General features: G+C 41.4%; 1 protein-coding gene across 1 annotated transcript; it reads right to left on the reverse strand.

The window, feature by feature from the left end:
* Nucleotides 1–1425: 1425 nt before the first annotated feature.
* Nucleotides 1426–18513, reverse strand: LOC110535966 (zinc finger and BTB domain-containing protein 34). Its single transcript, XM_021621385.3, has 2 exons — nucleotides 18386–18513; nucleotides 1426–6019 (listed from the first exon to the last, which is right to left on the reverse strand). Exon 2 carries the CDS (start codon nucleotides 5984–5986, stop codon nucleotides 4454–4456), a length of 1533 nt encoding a protein of 510 aa, XP_021477060.1. The 5' UTR covers nucleotides 5987–6019; nucleotides 18386–18513; the 3' UTR covers nucleotides 1426–4453.
* Nucleotides 18514–18941: the final 428 nt, after the last annotated feature.

The following is an 18941-nucleotide window of genomic DNA, read 5'->3' on the forward strand; positions in this document are numbered from 1 at the left end:
ATTTGTGCATACAATAGAGTACCACAGTATGAGTCATAATAACCATAAAACCTAGAGATCAAACAGGGAAATTGTTCCAATCATTTTTCACCAAGTGTAAATCTCTCTAGGACAAGGCGACTTAATCAATATATTTGTCTGTATTTACCCCACAAAAATGAAATGCTAAATAGATGCTAATGTGGCTATCATAAAGAACTAAATGCCATGATGATCTGGACAAGACTGCCAAATCGAGGCAAAGGTAAGAATCTCTGGATTAACAATCTAAAGTTAGTTAAATGTAATCAATAAAACAGCTACATTTCTTTAAATGGACAATTATGTTAACCGTCTCAAGACTACGCAAGATTTAAATTCACTATACCTGTTCGCAAAGGTATCAGCTAGAAATGAAGTGCAGGAGCTTGCAGAGATGTAGTTTTGCATGATGTCTACTTTGAAGCAAATTCAAATTTTTGAAAAGGAGTAAATAGAGTCTAATATATTGATAAAAGTCTCCTTGTCCGAGAGAGAGATTTACATGGTCAAAACACCAGGGTAAGCCTACACGAGAAACAGCCCTTATATTAAGTGTTTCTAAAATTCCCTATGGGAAAAACGAATGATGGAAAAACAATTGGAACCATTTCCCTCTTTTGACAGCTAGGTTTTATGGTTATTATGACACCTCCACTGTGGGGCTATATTTATTTATCTGCGTGCAGTTTGAAGGAAGTAGAAGGTGTTTTTGCAAGCCATCGCCAACTAGTGTTAGCACAATGACAGGCATACTAGCTGTTCCCATAGACTTCCAGTCATTGCGCTTACGCTAGGTAGCAATTGCGCCAACACTAGTTAGAAACTTCCTTCAATAAACTGCATGCAGAAACAAAACTAGTATCCATGAGTTCATCTGACTGGGTATGTAGAAAAAGTGCTTATTTGGCAAAATCTCGCACCATCACTTTAAAAGCATGTCTGGGCAGAAACACACGTATTTCTGCGAAGACGCGCTGCTGTTTAAAGGAAGATTCCTAACTAGCAATAGCTCAACAGCTAGCATGCCTGTCATTGTGCTAACACTAGTTAGCAATGGTTTGCAAAACTACCTTCTACTTCCTTCAAACTGCAGAGACAAATAGAGCCCCACAGTGGAAGTGTCATAATATAATTATTTTAGTTATTTTAGTTATTTTGAAGTGGCCGACACTGCTAAATAAATAGGGTAAAACACTGGACATGCATGCAAAACTGCTCAATTCCAATATGAAAACAAAAATCACTGCAAAATAAACGTTTTTTTTTTTTTTAAAGGGCACTAACAACCGAAAAAATAACAGGTATCATAAATGGTGGTGCTACATTAAATGAAGAGGAAATGCTCTTTCACACCCACCTGGGCCTCTGGTGTTTTCAGGACACTTTTAAACAGTGAACCATGTGACAATTAACATTTTATTTGAGCCTTCTATCACCTTGGAAGGCTTACTGTAGTTATGTGATCATGTGTAAAAACTAAAAAAAGGTACATAGGATACAAGGAAAGCATCACACTGCTGAAATAGCAAATCAGCAAGAAGAGGGATAAGGGGGCAAAATGACTTGTCAAAAAGTGCTCTTTAAGGATCAGCTTTCCACCTGATCTTAAAAGGCCCAATGCAACTGTTTTTATATCAATATCAAATCATTTATGGGTAACAATTAAGTACCTTACTGTAATAGATTTGTATAAAAATTGACAAAAATGGCTTTTTAGCAAACAAACTTTCAAGCAAGTATTTTGCTAGGAATGTCTGGGAGTGGTCTGAATGGGAAGGGAAAACTATGTTATTGGCAAAGAGGTATGGAAAATCACTGACTGCACGGGGCCTTTAAAAAGAGCTTACTCTGGACTAGCATGTTGGCGCAATAATTTATTCCTGTATTTGTCAAAACTACCGTAGTTAGAAGCATTTCGACATACAATAAGTCGAAAGCCAGTTCAGCTAATCCCTGGGCCTGTACTATGCCATGGCATTCTGCATTGCAATGCTTAGTCATGAAATGCAATATAAGTCTAACAAACATACCCATCACCACCATATGTGCATTTGTGAGTTATGACGATATGAATAACGAAATTAACATTTTGAAATGTGGTCAATGACATTCGTCCAACTGCTAGGCCCTGCCAGCCCAGCTAATCTCGAAACAAGCAGATCAAGACCAACAGTGCCTTCAATGATTATTTACCTATTAACACTGAAATAGCTAGCTATCAACATCAGTTGTCAAAAGGGCTTACACTGACCGAAGCAATTCCAATTCCAATTTGATTCCTGACTATTAAAAAGCAGTAGCATAGTGCCGAATACATTTATGGTCACCATTGATCTTCAAGACATAAAAAATTAACAAAACTATCACCAAGTCTCCATTCAGACAATTCTATTTGAAACACAAAAAGTGCACCATTACTTTGGATCACAAGCTTCTCTCAAAATACCATCAAGCGCTTATTTTATAATGAGGCATCAATGAGTTTCCCATTTGATTCCCTCATCTCAACAGTGATGTCGGATCAGGGAAGGGCAGAAACAGTGAATGAGAGGACGAGAGCAGAACATGAGTCCTAATGAAATGGAGAGTGAATAAAGAAATGCCATGACAAGATGGCTGATATTCCTTAGTTGTTATTTGCATATTGATTCTATGCAGATTCAGGGCAGTACTGCCCTTGCTGTACCAAGCTAATGATTGGGACTCTGCACTGAGCATAATCTTCACACAAATAAACTAAGAGTTTCACATAAACAGGTTGAGAATTAACAAACTAAAACATCAAGAGAATGGAAGACACTCCAAATGACTTCACTGTGTATGAGGATCAAATCATTGATTCCATGTATGATTAAACTATATTATAAACTGGGTGGTTCAAGCCCTGAATGCTGATTGGCTGATAGCCGTGGTATATCAGACCGTATACCACAGGTATGACAAAATATGTATTTTTACTGATCAAAGTACATTGATAACCAGTTTATAATAGCAATAAGGCACTTCGGGGGTTTGTGATATATGGTCAACATACCATGGCTAAGGGCAGTATGCAGGCACTCTGTTTTGCGTCGTGCATAAGAACATGCCATTTGCGTTGGAATATTGGCTATAAACCACACCACCCTTGGGCCTTATTGCTTAAGAAGAGAATATAGAAAAAAGAACTGACCAACTGCATGTGACCTTCAGTGGTGAAAAGAGACAGACAAGAGGAATTTGTCCTGTGTGTTCTAAAAACAATTATAAACTGGGTGGTTCAAGCCCTGAATTCTCATTGGCTGAAAGCCATGGTATTACAGACCGTATACCACGGGTATGAAAAAAAAAAAAAAATTTTACTGCTCCAATTACGTTGCTAACGAGTTTATAATAGCAATACGGCTCCTCGGGGTTTGTGATATATGGTCAACATACCATGGCTAATGGCTGTGTCCAGGCACTCCGCGGAGCATCATGCGTTAAGAACAGCCCCTAGCCATGGTATATTGACCATATACCACACCACCTCAGGCCTTATTGCTTAAATAGATCTTGGCTGTAGAGACAGTGGAAATCATATATGTCATGTATTATCCTATATTATTGTATTCTATCCACTGTCCTCCTTGCACATGCTCAAGGCAAACACACTTAATATTTCTTAAAACACATCAATATAGCACCTTCGTTCTTTGCCCACATTACATCCTGTCTGACCATGAAACAACGGACAAGGACACGGTCCAGCGTTCATACAATCAGCAAGGAATATTAGTCTAAAGTATCAAGGCTTAGCATTGGGACTGAGGATGTTCTGCCTAGAGTTTGGCAAATGAAACAGAGACCCTAAAGCAAAACGGTTTGTTTTTAAAACGGTGAACACTTCTGTTCTTGGTAGGTTCTTGGATATGAGGTAGAACCCGGTGGAGTTTCATAAAAGCTAAAATACTGTCTGTTATGAGTATGTAGTTGTATCATGAGGTATTGAACGGATATTTCACACAAAGCTTTGCACTTGGCAGAAAAATAATTCCTTGTGAGTAAAGTGACCTTAGTTGGCCACATGTGCAAAAACAGGTCAGGTAAAAACATGATATGATAAGCATCTTATCAGAGCTTTCACATTATCAATTATTGCAACATGCCTATATTACTCTGTAAATATGTTTTAAAAACATATATATTTTTTAAAGCGAAAACAAAAGGCCTTGATTATTGAGGGCACCTTATCAATAGCAAGTTGATACCCCTTCCCTTTGAAATCTATTTTTAAAAAGTACCCCTTTCTCCTCTTCTTCTACATTAAGCAACAGTTGACTTTCACAAAAATGGATGGACAGGCAGAAAACGGATGCACAAAGTAGGTTCAACATTGAAAGGAGCCGGTTCCAAAACAAATCCTAAACGTTTAAAGAACATATCTTAAAGCTTCCTCAACCAGAGCCAGGGCCTAAAAATCACATCTGGACGCCTGGGCTTCCTCAGGGCTGCACTTTGAGCTCTCCTCCATGTCGTTGGCCGGAGCCTCCTCAGCATACTGCGTCTCAAAGGCCATCCCCTCTGAGGAATCCTCTGGGTCTTTCTGACCAGAGATGCCCTCCGTCCTCTCTGGAGAGTCCATGTGGTTGGGGCCCTCTGAGGCCCCCAAGTGCTTCTTTCTCAGGTGTTGGTTGAGGGTCCCCTGGAAGGGGAAGCACTTGCCACAAATTTGGCAGTGGAAGGGCTTGTTGTCCGTGTGGCCGCGGATGTGGTACTCCAGCTGGTCTTTGCGCGTGTACTTCTTGCCGCAGAACTTGCAGACGAAGGGTGTGATTCCCATGTGCAGGCGCATGTGGCGGTCCAGGCTGCCCTTCTGATTGAAGGACTTGCCGCAGTAGATGCAGATGAGCCTCTCGTTGTAGGGGTACCACTGGCTGCGCAGGCTCCGCTCTCGCACATCATTCTCAAAACCTACTTGGCCCAACACCACCTCGCTGCTGTCCTCAGTGTTTCCCGGTTTGATATGACCAAGGACCTCTGCTGGGACGGTCACTGGGGGGCGCTTGGCTCTGGCTCTGCCGCCCCTGAAGCCACTGAGCATGGAGCGGGAGGGGCTGGAGCTGCTGAGGCTCACAAAGCAGGGGGATGACAGGCCTGAGTAAGTGTAGCCGGCTGGCTGGATGACGGGACCATAGGAGCCAACACTGACAGCCAGCACCTGCTCTCCATCCACCAGCTCTGTGTGGTAGCCATCGTCGCCTGCCGAGGAGCTGTCTGAGTAGCTGGGCCTATCTGCCTTCTCCAGCTTCACGTGCACGTCTGTCACCTGGCCGTCCTTCCCAATCAGCTCCACCTGCTCTGTCTCTCCCTCCATGGCTGCCTCCTGCTCTGACACACCGTCACTGCTGCCACGATCTGACTGGCCCTCCTCCTGGTACCGCGCCCTGCCATGGCCTTTCCCTGCAGCCAGCTCAGAGCGGGCCTCTATGCTGTGCCTGGAGTAGTATGGGGGGGAGATCTGTGTGGGGTTGATGAAAAGGCTGCTGTCTTTGACACCATTGCGGCTGGCCTGGGAGCCCTCCTTGTCTGGGCTTGTGGCGCTGGAGGGGATGCTTATCTTGGAGTGGATGCCCTCCAGGATCTGGGTACACTTGTCGATGACGGCCTGCATCTGCAGGAAGCTGGCTGCTGTGAGGAAGCTGACAACATCCTTGAGCTGCAGGGACATGCGGCCAGTGTAGCAGAAGGCCAGCAGCTGCTCAAACACCTCAGGGTTCTTGATGACGGAGATGGACAGGCCGCTCATGGTGCCCAGGGCCGAGTGGTCGCGGAAGTACGGTGAGCTGGCCGCCAGCACGGCCTTGTGGGCACGGAAAGGCTGGCCCTGGATGTGAACGATTATGTCACATAGTTTCCCCTGCAGTCGCAACTCATTGAGTTGGTTGAGAACGGTGTTGCTGAACTCTGGCACGTCAAACTCTATGTAGGCACTGCCGTCGTCCATCTCTTGGATAGGTCTTTCCAGTTTGTAGGCTGCCTGTGACAGAAACGGAGAAAACAAAAAAATCATTATGAATAAGAATCAGGACACATCTTAGAACACCAGTCATCCACTGAATCAGTGGCATTTTCACATACAAAATATATATCCATTGACAGTTAAAGGTGAGGTTAATTTTATTTTACAAGTACAATAATGGTGTGCCACAACAGCCAAATAAAAACAAGCACGCTATATGAGCAAACGTTGGCTGTCTGTGCCAGAAATATGCCAACACTGAGCAACCTAGACTACAGCATTTCACATTCACACTGGCCTGGGGGAAAAAAACAATGCTTCAACAAGATACCCTCAATCTTTAGCAGCAACAGCATAAAAGGATGTCAATTTTTTATGAAAAAACAGTACTGTACACTTCCCTGGTGCTTCAACAAATATGTGTTGAGTATATTCATACAAGAAATGCCTGGACAAAAATAATCGTGTGCATTTGACCTATTGTAGCAAAAAGCGTTGAGTGTTGTAGCCAAGTTAAGGTTGACCTTACTGACTCATAAGAGAACAATCTTGACTTGAAATAAGATCCAGCATCTGGGCAATTTCACAGTAATCTAGCAAAGGAATGACTGTAGGGATAACTGCAGCCTCATCCAAGTTTGGAGATGGCGTGCAAGAGCATAGTCATTCCACCCATTTCAGGATTCAGGCCATCTTTATTGTTGGGAGTGCACAAGATCAAAATACAAAAGCACTCAGAAAACAAGTAGCCTGCACCACAGCAAAAACAGCCAGCGAGCAAAAACAACAAAACATACTAGCAGATCTGGAGTGAAAATCCTCACTGCACTAACATTGCAGGCCCTTGAACCTTGAGTGGTCATAACAAGATAGGCTACCATGACAGCACTCTGAAGCAAATTGAAAAGAATCATCAAATTACTGAATTATTCAGTAGGAATATGACAAGAACAGTAGTCCTCCATGTGAAGCAGAATGTGTTCTAAAAGCAGTTCTACATTTTAATCATTTTAAAAATCTGTTCAGGCAAAGAAAAAAGAAAAATCTGGTTATTTGGCAACAAAGTGGTAGCCGGCCCAGGCTAGCTGTAAATGTCAAGTCACTTGGTCACACCCAGAGCAGGACTGAACACTGCTTCATTATGATGTGGCAAGTGAGACTTTGCTTCTTGAAAATCCTATATATTTTTTTTTTTACCAGGCAAGTCAGTTAAGAACAAATTCTTATTTTCAATGACGGCCTAGGAACATTGGGTTAACTGCCTTGTTCAGGGGCAGAATGACAGATGTTTACCTTGTCAGCTCGGGGATTCAATCTTGCAACCTTTTGGTTACTAGTCCAGCGCTCTAACCACTAGGCTACCTGCAGCCCCAAAAAAGGTGAGGTATGTTGGGACTAGAGGTCGGCCAATTATGATTTTCAACGCCGATACCGATAATTTGGGGGACCAAAAAAGCCGATACCGATTTTTATAAAAAATGTATTTGTAATAATGACAATTACAACAATACTGAATTAACACCTATTTTAACTTAATATAATACATCAATAAAATCAATTTAGCCTCAAGTAGATAATGAAACATGTTCAATTTGGTTTAAATAATGCAAAAACAAAGTGTTGGAGAAGAACGTAAAAGAGCAATATGTGCTATGTAAGAAAGCTAACGCTTCAGTTCCTTGCTCAGAACATGAGAACATATGAAAGCTGGTGGTTCCTTTTAACATGAGTCTTCAATATTTCCAGGTAAGAAGTTTTAGGTTGTAGTTTTTATAGGACTATTTCCCTCTATACCATTTGTATTTCATATACCTTTGACTATTGGATGTTCTTATAGGCACTTTAGTATTGCCAGTGTAACAGTATAGCCTCCATCCCTCTCCTCGCTCCTCCCTGGGCTCGAACCAGCAACACAACGACAACAGCCACCAGATCGAAGCAGCGTTAGCCATGCAGAGCAAGGGAAACAACCACCCCAAGGCTCAGAGCGAGTGAAGTTTGAAACGCTATTGCGCGCACTAACTAGCCAGCCATTTCACTTCGGTCACACCAGCCTCATCTCGGGAGTTGATAGGTTTGAAGTCATAAACAGCGCAATGCTTGACGCACAACGAAGAGCTGCTGGCAAAACGCACTAAAGTGCTGTTTGAATGAATGTTTACGCACCTGCTTCTGCCTACCACCACTCAGTCAGATACTTAGATACTTGTATGCTCAGTCAGATTATATGCAACACAGGACACGCTAGATAATATCTAGTAATATCAACCATGTGTAGTTAACTAGTGAGTGCAACGAGAGAGAGGCAGGTCGTTATTGCGTTGGACTAGTTAACTGTAAGGTGGCAAGATTGGTTCCCCCGAGCAGACAAGGTGAAAATCTGTTTTTCTGCCCCTGAACGAGGCAGTTAACCCACTGTTTCTAGGCTGTCATAGAAAATAATGTATTCTTAACTGACTTTCCTAGTTAATAAAGATTAAATAAAGGTGTAAAAAAATAAATAAAAAAAAAGGCAAATCGGCACCCAAAAATACCGATTTCCGAAACTTGAAATCGGCCCTAATTAATCGGCCATTCCGATTAATCGGTCGACCTCTAGTTGAAACTGTGGACTAATTAAAAAAATATAAAAGAACTCTAAAAAAGTAACATCCATTCAAAGGAAAATTTTGTGACAGACACCAACACAGAATGAACTACCAAAACCACCCCAAGCTCACAGAACTGGACTGTCGAGTACTGAAAACCGTAGCGTGTAAAAATCATCTGTCCTTGGTTGCAACACTCACTACCGAGTTCCAAACTGCCTCGAAGCAAAGTCAGCACAAGAACTGATCGTCGGCAGCTTCATGAAATGGGTTTCAATGGCCGTGCAGCCGCACACAAGATTACCACGTGCAAAGCCAAGCGTTGGTTGGAGTGGTGTAAAGCTCACCGCCATTGGACTCCGGAGCAGTGAAAATGCATTCTCTGGAATGATGAATCACGCTTCACCAACTGGCAGTCTGACTGACGAATCTCGGTTTGGTGGATGCCATGAAAATGCTACCTGCCCGAATGCATAGAGCCTACAGTAATGTTTGGTGGAGGAGGAATAATGGTCTGGGGCTGTTTTTCATGGTTCGGGCTAGGCCCCTTACTTCCAGTGAAGGGAAATCTTAATGCTACAGAATACAATGACATTCTAGACGATTCTATGCTTCTAACTTTGTGGCAACAGTTTGGGGAACGACCTTTCCTGTTTCAGCATGACAATTCCCCCGTGCACAAAGCGAGGTCCATACAGAAATGGTAGTCAAGCTCGTGTGGAAGAACTTGACTGGCCTGCACAGAGCCATGACCTCAACCCCATCGAACACCTTTGGGATGAATTGGAACGCTGACTGCGAGCCAGGCCTGAATCGCCCAACATCAGTGGCCAACCTCAATAATGCGTGTGGCTGAATGGAAGTAAGACCCTGTAGCAATGTTCCAACAGCATTCGCAGAAGAATGGAGGCTGTTACAGAAAAAAAAAAAAAAAAAAAGTGGTAACAAACTCCATATTAATGCCCATGATTTTGAATGAGATGTTCGACGAGAAGTTGTCCACATACTTTTGGTCATGTAGTGCACGAGGTACAAATGTATCCGGTTTTTAGGCCTGAGCTATTTTACAAAAACGTGTCCGTCTCAGTCCGTTCTACAGTTCTGCCCTCTACTCCCCCCACTTCAATCTCTCCTCCTACCTTTCTCTCACCCTGCCTGCCTCTCCCTGGAAATTCAGTATGATCTTCTGCGCATTGAGTGTCAGCAGTTTGAGAACGTAAACACTTTCTCTGATTGCCTAGGCTTGCCAAGACACCTGTGCCACTACCCATATGTTCTCATCCTGGTTGGCACAGGAGACTGAGGGCAAAAAGACAGAAAGAGAAAATGGAAGAGCATTATTTCCCCTCTGCCATCATGAGGCTTTCAAATATAGCATGCATATTAAAACGTGTCAGTGGCCTGTCCCACTCCCAACATCATGCATTGCAAACTAAACTGAGAGCCAAGTTGAAGGGCAGCCAAAGAACGTATGCCGAGTGGCTGAGCTGAACCCAAAGCGGCAAGGGTCACAGAAGCAAGGGTCAAAACGGACTGGATTGGAAACACAAACTCACTTAAGTTCAGCAGTAGGAATGGGGGTTTGAAATAGTTTCACTACTCGAATAGTATCATGAATTCCTGTTGGATATCCAGATGTTTGAAATACATGCGTCTTTTTTAGATGTACGTTTTTAACCTGAGCATTGCTGCGTGAAGGAGACACTGACACTCTATCGCTGCAGCTGCAGAGGGGCCGGTGTGAGATGGGACCGAGCCGAGCAGGCAAGGGAGAGGGGGACTAAGTAATGTTAGCCAAGGCAACTCGGCTACAGCCAAGACAATCTAACTTGTAGCTGCCACAATGTTAAATCATCTCATATAACAGGGCCTGTCTTGATTAGAGTAGCCAGCTACCCATTCAATTAAAATGAGCAACCAATAGGTAGGCTGTTGTAGCCTACTCCTTTTGCTAACTTTTAATTCTGTCATTTTATTGCATCTTACATTGCATTAGTGTACTCACAAGTTCTCGAATTCTAACGTCCGTTCGGATATTCTGACATTTGAATAACCGTACACATCCCTATTTAGCAGGTTTGATTAAGCCCAAAATAAAAAATAAAAATCTGAAGTCTAAAAGTGAAATTAACTTTGACTAGTGTAACACCCATTTTCTAGTCATATTGCTTTGTCTGAGTACAGAACAAACTGAGGTACCAGGAAGTGACCTGAGACCAGGTAAGTGGAACTCTGGTGTTTCCTCTGCTGTAGGTAGGCCTATGACTAGTCGGAATGTGGGCCTGTAACTTAACAAAAGACTGCACTACAAAACTTGCCCATCACTCAATTTAAAAAAGCATATTGTAAAAACAGGAATGTCAGCACTGGCAAACAACAAGCAATGAATGCTTACTTCAAGATAAGCAGTGTTTTGCCTACTTTGCAAAACAGCATGCAGCCCGAACCAAGCCAAAATTGCAAAACAAGCAAGACATGGCAAAGCAATACAAAATGGGCGGGAGTGGGAGACTTCTGAGAAAATGGATCTTGTGAAATTGGAGGGGGGAGTACATGGGGGGGGGGTTATCTTATTTGCCCTGGTGTGAGCAGAATAACTTGCAAGCACACGGAATTTGAGCAATGGAAATAACAGGGAATTAATACATTTATCATTGACCCACAGGAAATTGGGTTTCTGGGTTGATTAAGACATTATCCATTAGCCTATATTCTGACTCCTATCATCCATGTTGTATTAGAATTCCCCAGGCATTGAAGAAAAAGCACTGGAAGACAACGCAATCCTTTCGCTACTAACCTAATCAAAATGTGACCAACACAATGAAAATAACAATACAGTCGGGATGTAATGTCAGCTTCATTCCATTGACAGGTCATCACAAACCTCTTTTTACTGTCAATTACTGACATGGGCTGCTATTCCTGCCATTCAATCATTTCTGTTCTGGCCAATCCCTTTGGGTAAAGAACATTTCAATGACCAGAGAAACTGATAACCAAGCTACCGTGGAGTTACTGCAGCACAATTACAAGAAGTACAGGACTAATTAAAAATAATGGACATTACAAAACTAGCAAGGGAAATAAGGCTTTGCATATTCGCTGGGCATAGCCTAATCAGTACAGATAAAAATACTTCCCTGTTGCTTGTAAGTCGCTGGGCAGAGAAGTCAAATCGGTCTCTTTTATACTCAGCCAAACTGAGTGCTGAGCTGAGTAAATCACTATGCTAACTACCGGTTGCTACTGTAGGTGGTGTTAGTCGGTTGTACCTGCGCCAAAACCCAGTATTTTTCATCCTATAGCTCGTTCTCCACCTTTTTAAATAGTGAGCCAACATGCTTGCAGCATTTCTTATCCTGACCGATCACATATAGTGAGCAATGTGTTTTGTCAATAACAAAAGTTGACAAAATACTTATTTTCCAGCATAATTTGCAAATAAATTCATTAAAAATCCTACAATGTGATTTTCTGGATTTCTTTTCTCATTTTGTCTGTCATAGTTGAAGTGTACCTATGATGACAATTACAGGCCTCTCATCTTTTTAAGTGGGAGAACTTGCACAATTGGTGGCTGACTAAATACTTTTTTGCCCCACTGTATGGCATCACCAACCCTGAACACAAGGGCTGCTATTTTCAAACACAAAAAAACCCCACTGAGCATCATCAGTAAGCCAAAGGTTAGCAATGCTAACAAGTACATGTCAAATCCCATAGCCAATGCTAGCTAAATGCTAACTAGTGAATACAAACAATTTATACAGCCTCTGACAAACTATTTGCAGGTCAGACATCCCAGCTTATAGTTATTTACATTTTAGTCATTTAGCAGACGCTCTTATCCAGGATGCCTTACAGTAGTGATTGCATAAATTTTCATAACGGTCCCCCGTGGGAATCAAACCCACAACCCTCGCGTTGCAAGCGCCATGCTCTTCCAACTTTCCTGAACACACACAAAACAAAGTAGACAGTAAGGTTGGATTTTTCCACTGTTATCAAGATATGGTTAGCTTCTTGCAAAATCAAGCTTAACTAGTTACTAAGTTAGATACTACTTGTAAACAAACATGTGACTGGCTCAGCTGCTTTAAAAAGGAAATACCGGCAATTCGCAACCTAGTGGGGCGAATCAACGCCAAAATATTTTTGGGGCAATCTCAGATTATATGTGAGAATTGCCAGAACAAATTTAAATGGGAGGAAGGCTGTTTGATATGCTTTTTACATTTGCATCACAAATCATTTGAGAAAATGAGGCTATTTTTAGACCTTTACTTGTTTCCTATAAGAACTCATGATCCGTGAACCTATATGACAGACATCTTGGTGTCATGATACTCCTTATAGTGTGCGCTAACATATGGAGTGTCTAAATTCTGAAATACAATCATTAATTTATTCACCTTAAATATTAAAACACTTTTTAAAAAAAGCACCCTTTTTGATTTTGTTTATTTTATTTTATTTATTTTTAGACATTGTCTGGAACAATATATTCTAGAAGTACACCACATTTCCTCAGTGGGTTCCCTGCTAATTGTGACATTATGATACATTTTATGAGCACCACCATACCTAGGGCTGGCACAATTACCATATAACCGACAGCCATGGATGAAGACGGTCATGAAAATAAAATAACTGTCATAAGTTGTGTGTGAAGCCAAAATCAAACCAAAAGAGTTTTTTTTTTTGGAAACGTTTTAAAACCTGATTACTTCTTATCCCTTGCACAAATACAGCGGTGTCTGTCAGGAGCTCACTGGTGCAAGAAACTGAGGAACAAGAATATTTGATTCAAGTTGCAAGTTTGTTAGCACAAGTTTTGGGCTGAACCAAGCTGATACAATATTTCAAGTTTCTTGCAGACAAGCTTTTTTTTTTTTTTATCAGGATATTTTACATGCAGGCTGCAATTTTTGTAGGCTATATTTATATAGTCAGGCTGCAATTATATAGGCAACAGAAATGTAGATTTGTATACATTTATTTAGATTGAATACTTCTCAATCACATGACAATGATTTTGAGATACGAAGATAATTATAAAATAAATTAAACTGTTCCTACGAAAATGGGCATATGAAAATCATAACTGGCATGCAGATCGGTAAAAATGGTAAGATAAATTGGCACTCCTAATGGAAATATTTGCCGATGCCTGGAGTAGCCTATGACCGGCAACTTCAGGAGCGTAATGGCAGAATCTGCAAAAGCCAGCAGCAGCGGGAGGTAGTGGTTGGGGAACATGGTTGTTTTCCTTCTGGTTAGGCTCTGTCTGGCTGCCTCGAATCATTTGTGTGTCTTAATTATTTAAAAATCACAATGTGCTTATAGCATCAGACAAGCTCAGTAAACTACATATATAATAGGTTAGTTTGAAATAAGATTTTGGGTGGGGTTGTCTGTGACAGCCCTAATGGCAGCACATGCAGAGAAGAGGATAAAATATTTTATTTATTTATTTATAATAAAAAATATATGTATTATTAGGACCGCAGTCATGGCCAATTACCATCATCCAAAATTCCATGACCGTCAAAGCACTAGCACCACTAACACAGTGAATGGGAAAATGGCTTCAAAGGGAACTCCCTCTGCTGGTGATTGGCGGAATGTACAATCCTAAAGGAGGGCTGTGATTGGTTAGTGACCTTTAATGTACATTTTGATGTATAAAACGTGTCATCTTTTTTTTAAGTACCAGAGAATCCCCTCTGGAAATGTGACATGTAATATCTTGACAAATATGGTCTAAAAAAAAGCAACATTTTTAAAAAAGGGTGCTTGAGATATTTACAGTGCCTTGCGAAAGTATTCGGCCCCCTTGAACTTTGCAACCTTTTGCCACATTTCAGGCTTCAAACATGAAGATATAAAACTGTATTTTTTTTGAAGAATCAACAACAAGTGGGACACAATCATGAAGTGGAACGACATTTATTTGATATTTCAAACTTTCTTAACAAACCAAAAAGTGAAAAATTGGGCGTGCAAAATTATTCAGCCCCCTTAAGTTAATACTTTGTAGCGCCACCTTTTGCTGTGATTACAGCTGTAAGTCGCTTGGGGTATGTCTCTATCAGTTTTGCACATCGAGAGACTGACATTTTTTCCCATTCCTCCTTGCAATACAGCTCGAGCTCAGTGAGGTTGGATGGAGAGCATTTGTGAACAGCAGTTTTCAGTTCTTTCCACAGATTCTCGATTGGATTCAGTTCTGGACTTTGACTTGGCCATTCTAACACCTGGATATGTTTATTTTTGAACCATTCCATTGTAGATTTAGCTTTATGTTTTGGATCATTGTCTTGTTGGAAGACAAATCTCCGTCCCAGTCTCAGGTCTTTTGCAGACTCCATCAGGTTTTCTTCCAGAATGGTCCTGTATTTGGCTCCATCCATCTTCCCATCAATTTTAACCATCTTCCCTGTCCCTGCTGAAGAAAAGCAGGCCCAAACCATGATGCTGCCACCACCATGTTTGACAGTGGGGATGGTGTGTTCAGCTGTGTTGCTTTTATGCCAAACATAACGTTTTGCATTGTTGCCAAAAACTTCAATTTTGGTTTCATCTGACCAGAGCACCTTCTTCCACACGTTTGGTGTGTCTCCCAGGTGGCTTGTGGCAAACTTTAAACGACACTTTTTATGGATATCTTTAAGAAATGGCTTTCTTCTTGCCACTCTTCCATAAAGGCCAGATTTGTGCAATATACGACTGATTGTTGTCCTATGGACAGAGTCTCCCACCTCAGCTGTAGATCTCTGCAGTTCATCCAGAGTGATCATGGGCCTCTTGGCTGCATCTCAAATCAAATTTTATTTGTCACATACACATGGTTAGCAGATGTTAATGCGAGTGTAGCGAAATGCTTGTGCTTCTAGTTCCGACAATGCAGTAATAACCAACAAGTAATCTAACTAACAATTCCAAAACTACTGTCTTGTACACAGTGTAAGGGGATAAAGAATATGTACATAAGGATATATGAATGAGTGATGGTACAGAGCAGCATAGGCAAGATACAGTAGATGGTATCGAGTACAGTATATACATATGAGATGAGTATGTAAACAAAGTGGCATAGTTAAAGTGGCTAGTGATACATGTATTACATAAGGATACAGTCGATGATATAGAGTACAGTATATACGTATGCATATGAGATGAATAATGTAGGGTAAGTAACATTATATAAGGTAGCATTGTTTAAAGTGGCTAGTGATATATTTACATCATTTCCCATCAATTCCCATTATTAAAGTGGCTGGAGTTGAGTCAGTGTCAGTGTGTTGGCAGCAGCCACTCAATTTTTCAGTTTTTGATTTGTTAAAAAAAGTTTGAAATATCCAATAAATGTTGTTCCACTTCATGATTGTGTCCCACTTGTTGTCGATTCTTCACAAAAAAATACAGTTTTATATCTTTATGTTTGAAGCCTGAAATGTGGCAAAAGGTCGCAAAGTTCAAGGGGGCCGAATACTTTCGCAAGGCACTGTATGTAAAAATAAATTGTGAAAAAATGTGTTTCAGAATCTAGACAGTGCATATTTAAGAGCACACTGTAAGAAGTATAAGGACACCCAAGATGTCCATCATGTACAGTTCTCAGACCATAAGGTCTTACAGGAGGCATGTAAAGGCCTAGGTTCAGAAAGGGACGAAAATGAACACTTATGATTTTAAATACACAACAAAAAAATATACACATGTAAAAAGTATGACAAACATCCTTCCTCCCAATGCAGTTAATACATTCAGTAGTCAGTTTATTCGGTACACCCATCTAGTGCCGGGTCAGACCCCCGTAGCCATGAAGGGATGCACCTGGTCAGCAGCAATGTTCAGATACGCTGTGGAGTTCAAACATCGCTCAATTGGTATCAAGGGACTTAACGTATGCCAGGAAAACATTCCCCATACCATTACACAACCAGCCTGCACCGTTGACACCAGGCAGGATGGGGCCATGGAATCATGGTGCTTACAGCAAATTGTGACTCTGCCATCAGCATGACGCAACAAGAATCAGGAGTCATCAGACCAGGCAATGTTTTTCCACTCAATTGTCCAGTGTTGGTGATTGCGTGCCCACTGGAGCCGCTTCCTTGTTGTTTTTAGTTGATAGGAGTGGAACCCGGTGTAGTCGTCTGTTGCAAATGCCCATCCGTTACAAAGACCAGCAAGTTGTGCATTCCCAAATGCCGTTCTGCGCTGTTATTTGCCTGTTTGTGGCTCACCTGTTAGCTTGCACGATTCTCTTTCGACCATCTCAACAAGGGGTTTTCGCCCACAGTAAACCCTAGCCCAAGAGGACCGGAGTACTGTTCTGTTCTTCCTGATAATTAATTACACACACACCTGGTGTTCTGGGTATAAATCACTCCCTGACTAGAGGGGTAGATTGAAAAAAGCTGTCGTCTTCTAGGTCCAGATTTGAATTTCAGGGTGCTAGGGTGTTGTTCTGTCTTCCCTTTTATTTGAAAAACAACTGTTACATTGTGCTTCCCTTTATGTTTGTGGTATTGCTCAACCAAGTCCATGTTATTAATACAGTATGCATTACCTAGTGAAAAACAAAGGTACTATCTAACAAGTTAATGTAACAAAGCTTTGGAAAATCCTGGAATTCAAGGACACCTGGATGACCCTAGATGAAACTGCACTTTGTACTGCTGTGTCTACAACATACAACCAGACTACCAGTAGTTTTATCTGGCCTTTTATCAAAGCCAGATGAGCAACATAAAGATTAAAAAAAGACCTATCATTTATGTGTAATCCAATAACGTTCGCCTACATTTTATATATTTCAGTTTTAAGGTTTGTTTTCAATCAGTGCAGCTAATTCGCATGTTATTTATCAATTGACTGAATACAGGAGACGAGCTAGCTAGTCCCAAAATAATGTCAACTTTACTTACAAGTTGCAACAATAACTAACTAGATAATTAACTAGCTAGCTACTATAGTTAATTATTTTACAGCGGTTTGAACAAATGTTACCCAACTAAAGCAACCATTCCATTTCCACAACACGAGCGTTTTATGGTGCCACTTTGGGTCCCAGCAAAATGAAATGGAACATTGTTTTAGCCTAACGTTATCTACACGAACTAGCTAGGCTATTCCTTTTCTTGATACACTATCTGACAAGATAGTCATGTTCAGAAAGTTAGATTCGACTTTTCCTTCTAGTGGGGGATAACAAGGCGGACTAATTGGCGTCGAAAAGTTGTAACGTTACTTAGTATAACTTCTGTATAACCTTACTGTGTCTGTCTCTAGAGACAAGCTTGCTGCCGCCCGATCTGACATTAGCCACTTAGCCTGCTACAAATTCTGACAGGCTAGTTAGTTAGCTAGGTACTATAGGTGGCTACATCAAACGGCATAAAACACCAGGCTGACAGTTAAGGCTACCAAAACAAGTTATTGGTTAGCGAGCTAGCTAATGTACGTTATTTGACTAACGTTAGCAAGTATGCTAGCTAGAACGGTGATGCAGAACAAATAAAACAGTGCGGGATGCGCGGAGATCATGGCTGTTGACGTATATCGAAGATGACTAGCTTACTTGGAAGCCTTGCTTTACAGGCAAATTCCCCCAAAATTAGCTAAGCGTGTGCGTCAGCAAGCTAATGTTACCGTTGGACAGCAACCTAGCGCGAGCCGCTAGCGGGCAACCTTTTCAGAAAATGACACAAGCAGAAACAACGTTTTGATTATGAGATTATCTTCCGTTTGTGTCCAAATCAATGTTGAAGTCTGTCGAACTCACCTTTTCCCAATCAAACGTCGCCCATTTCCCCCAGTAGCTCGCTTTCACTTGAGCCAGGCCTCCCCCCACTCCAGCTGTGTCAGTCACTGCAAAAAAAAACTGCAACCGGAAGTGTAGCTATACGTTTCCGTGCCCGACCTGCTGGGTCTACTGCGTTTGCACCATATAGGGTTTGCACAAAAAGACAATTTCTGATATACCATGTCCCCAACAATTTCTGATATATTATATACCACGTCTCCAATGAAAGTTGCGCCACTGTATATAAGTGATACATTATTTAAAGTAACACATTTGTAGCATATCCTATTATTCAATCTATATACTAAATTAACGTTACAAACTATATGCACCTCTGTTTGAGGTACGATCAAAGTTTTTAATAACAGTATTTAAGACCTTTATTTGTGGGGTGTGGGACCACAAAACGCATTTCTGTGTTGCTTTTTAGATTCTATCCTTATAGAAAGCAGATAGCATATATGGCCTGCCCTACCAAATAGCCTTCATACATGGAAGACCCTTGAAATTACAGTGTAGCAATCTTCGCTATATG

Source organism: Oncorhynchus mykiss, chromosome 11 (assembly GCF_057628025.1).
Source record: "Oncorhynchus mykiss isolate SJ-2025 chromosome 11, ASM5762802v1, whole genome shotgun sequence".
Taxonomy (NCBI): domain Eukaryota; kingdom Metazoa; phylum Chordata; class Actinopteri; order Salmoniformes; family Salmonidae; genus Oncorhynchus; species Oncorhynchus mykiss.

Bases quoted from the DNA above. Each gene is read 5' to 3' on its own strand.
- LOC110535966 (XM_021621385.3), bottom strand. From the start codon at position 5,986: ATGGACGACGGCAGTGCCTACATAGAGTTTGACGTGCCAGAGTTCAGC.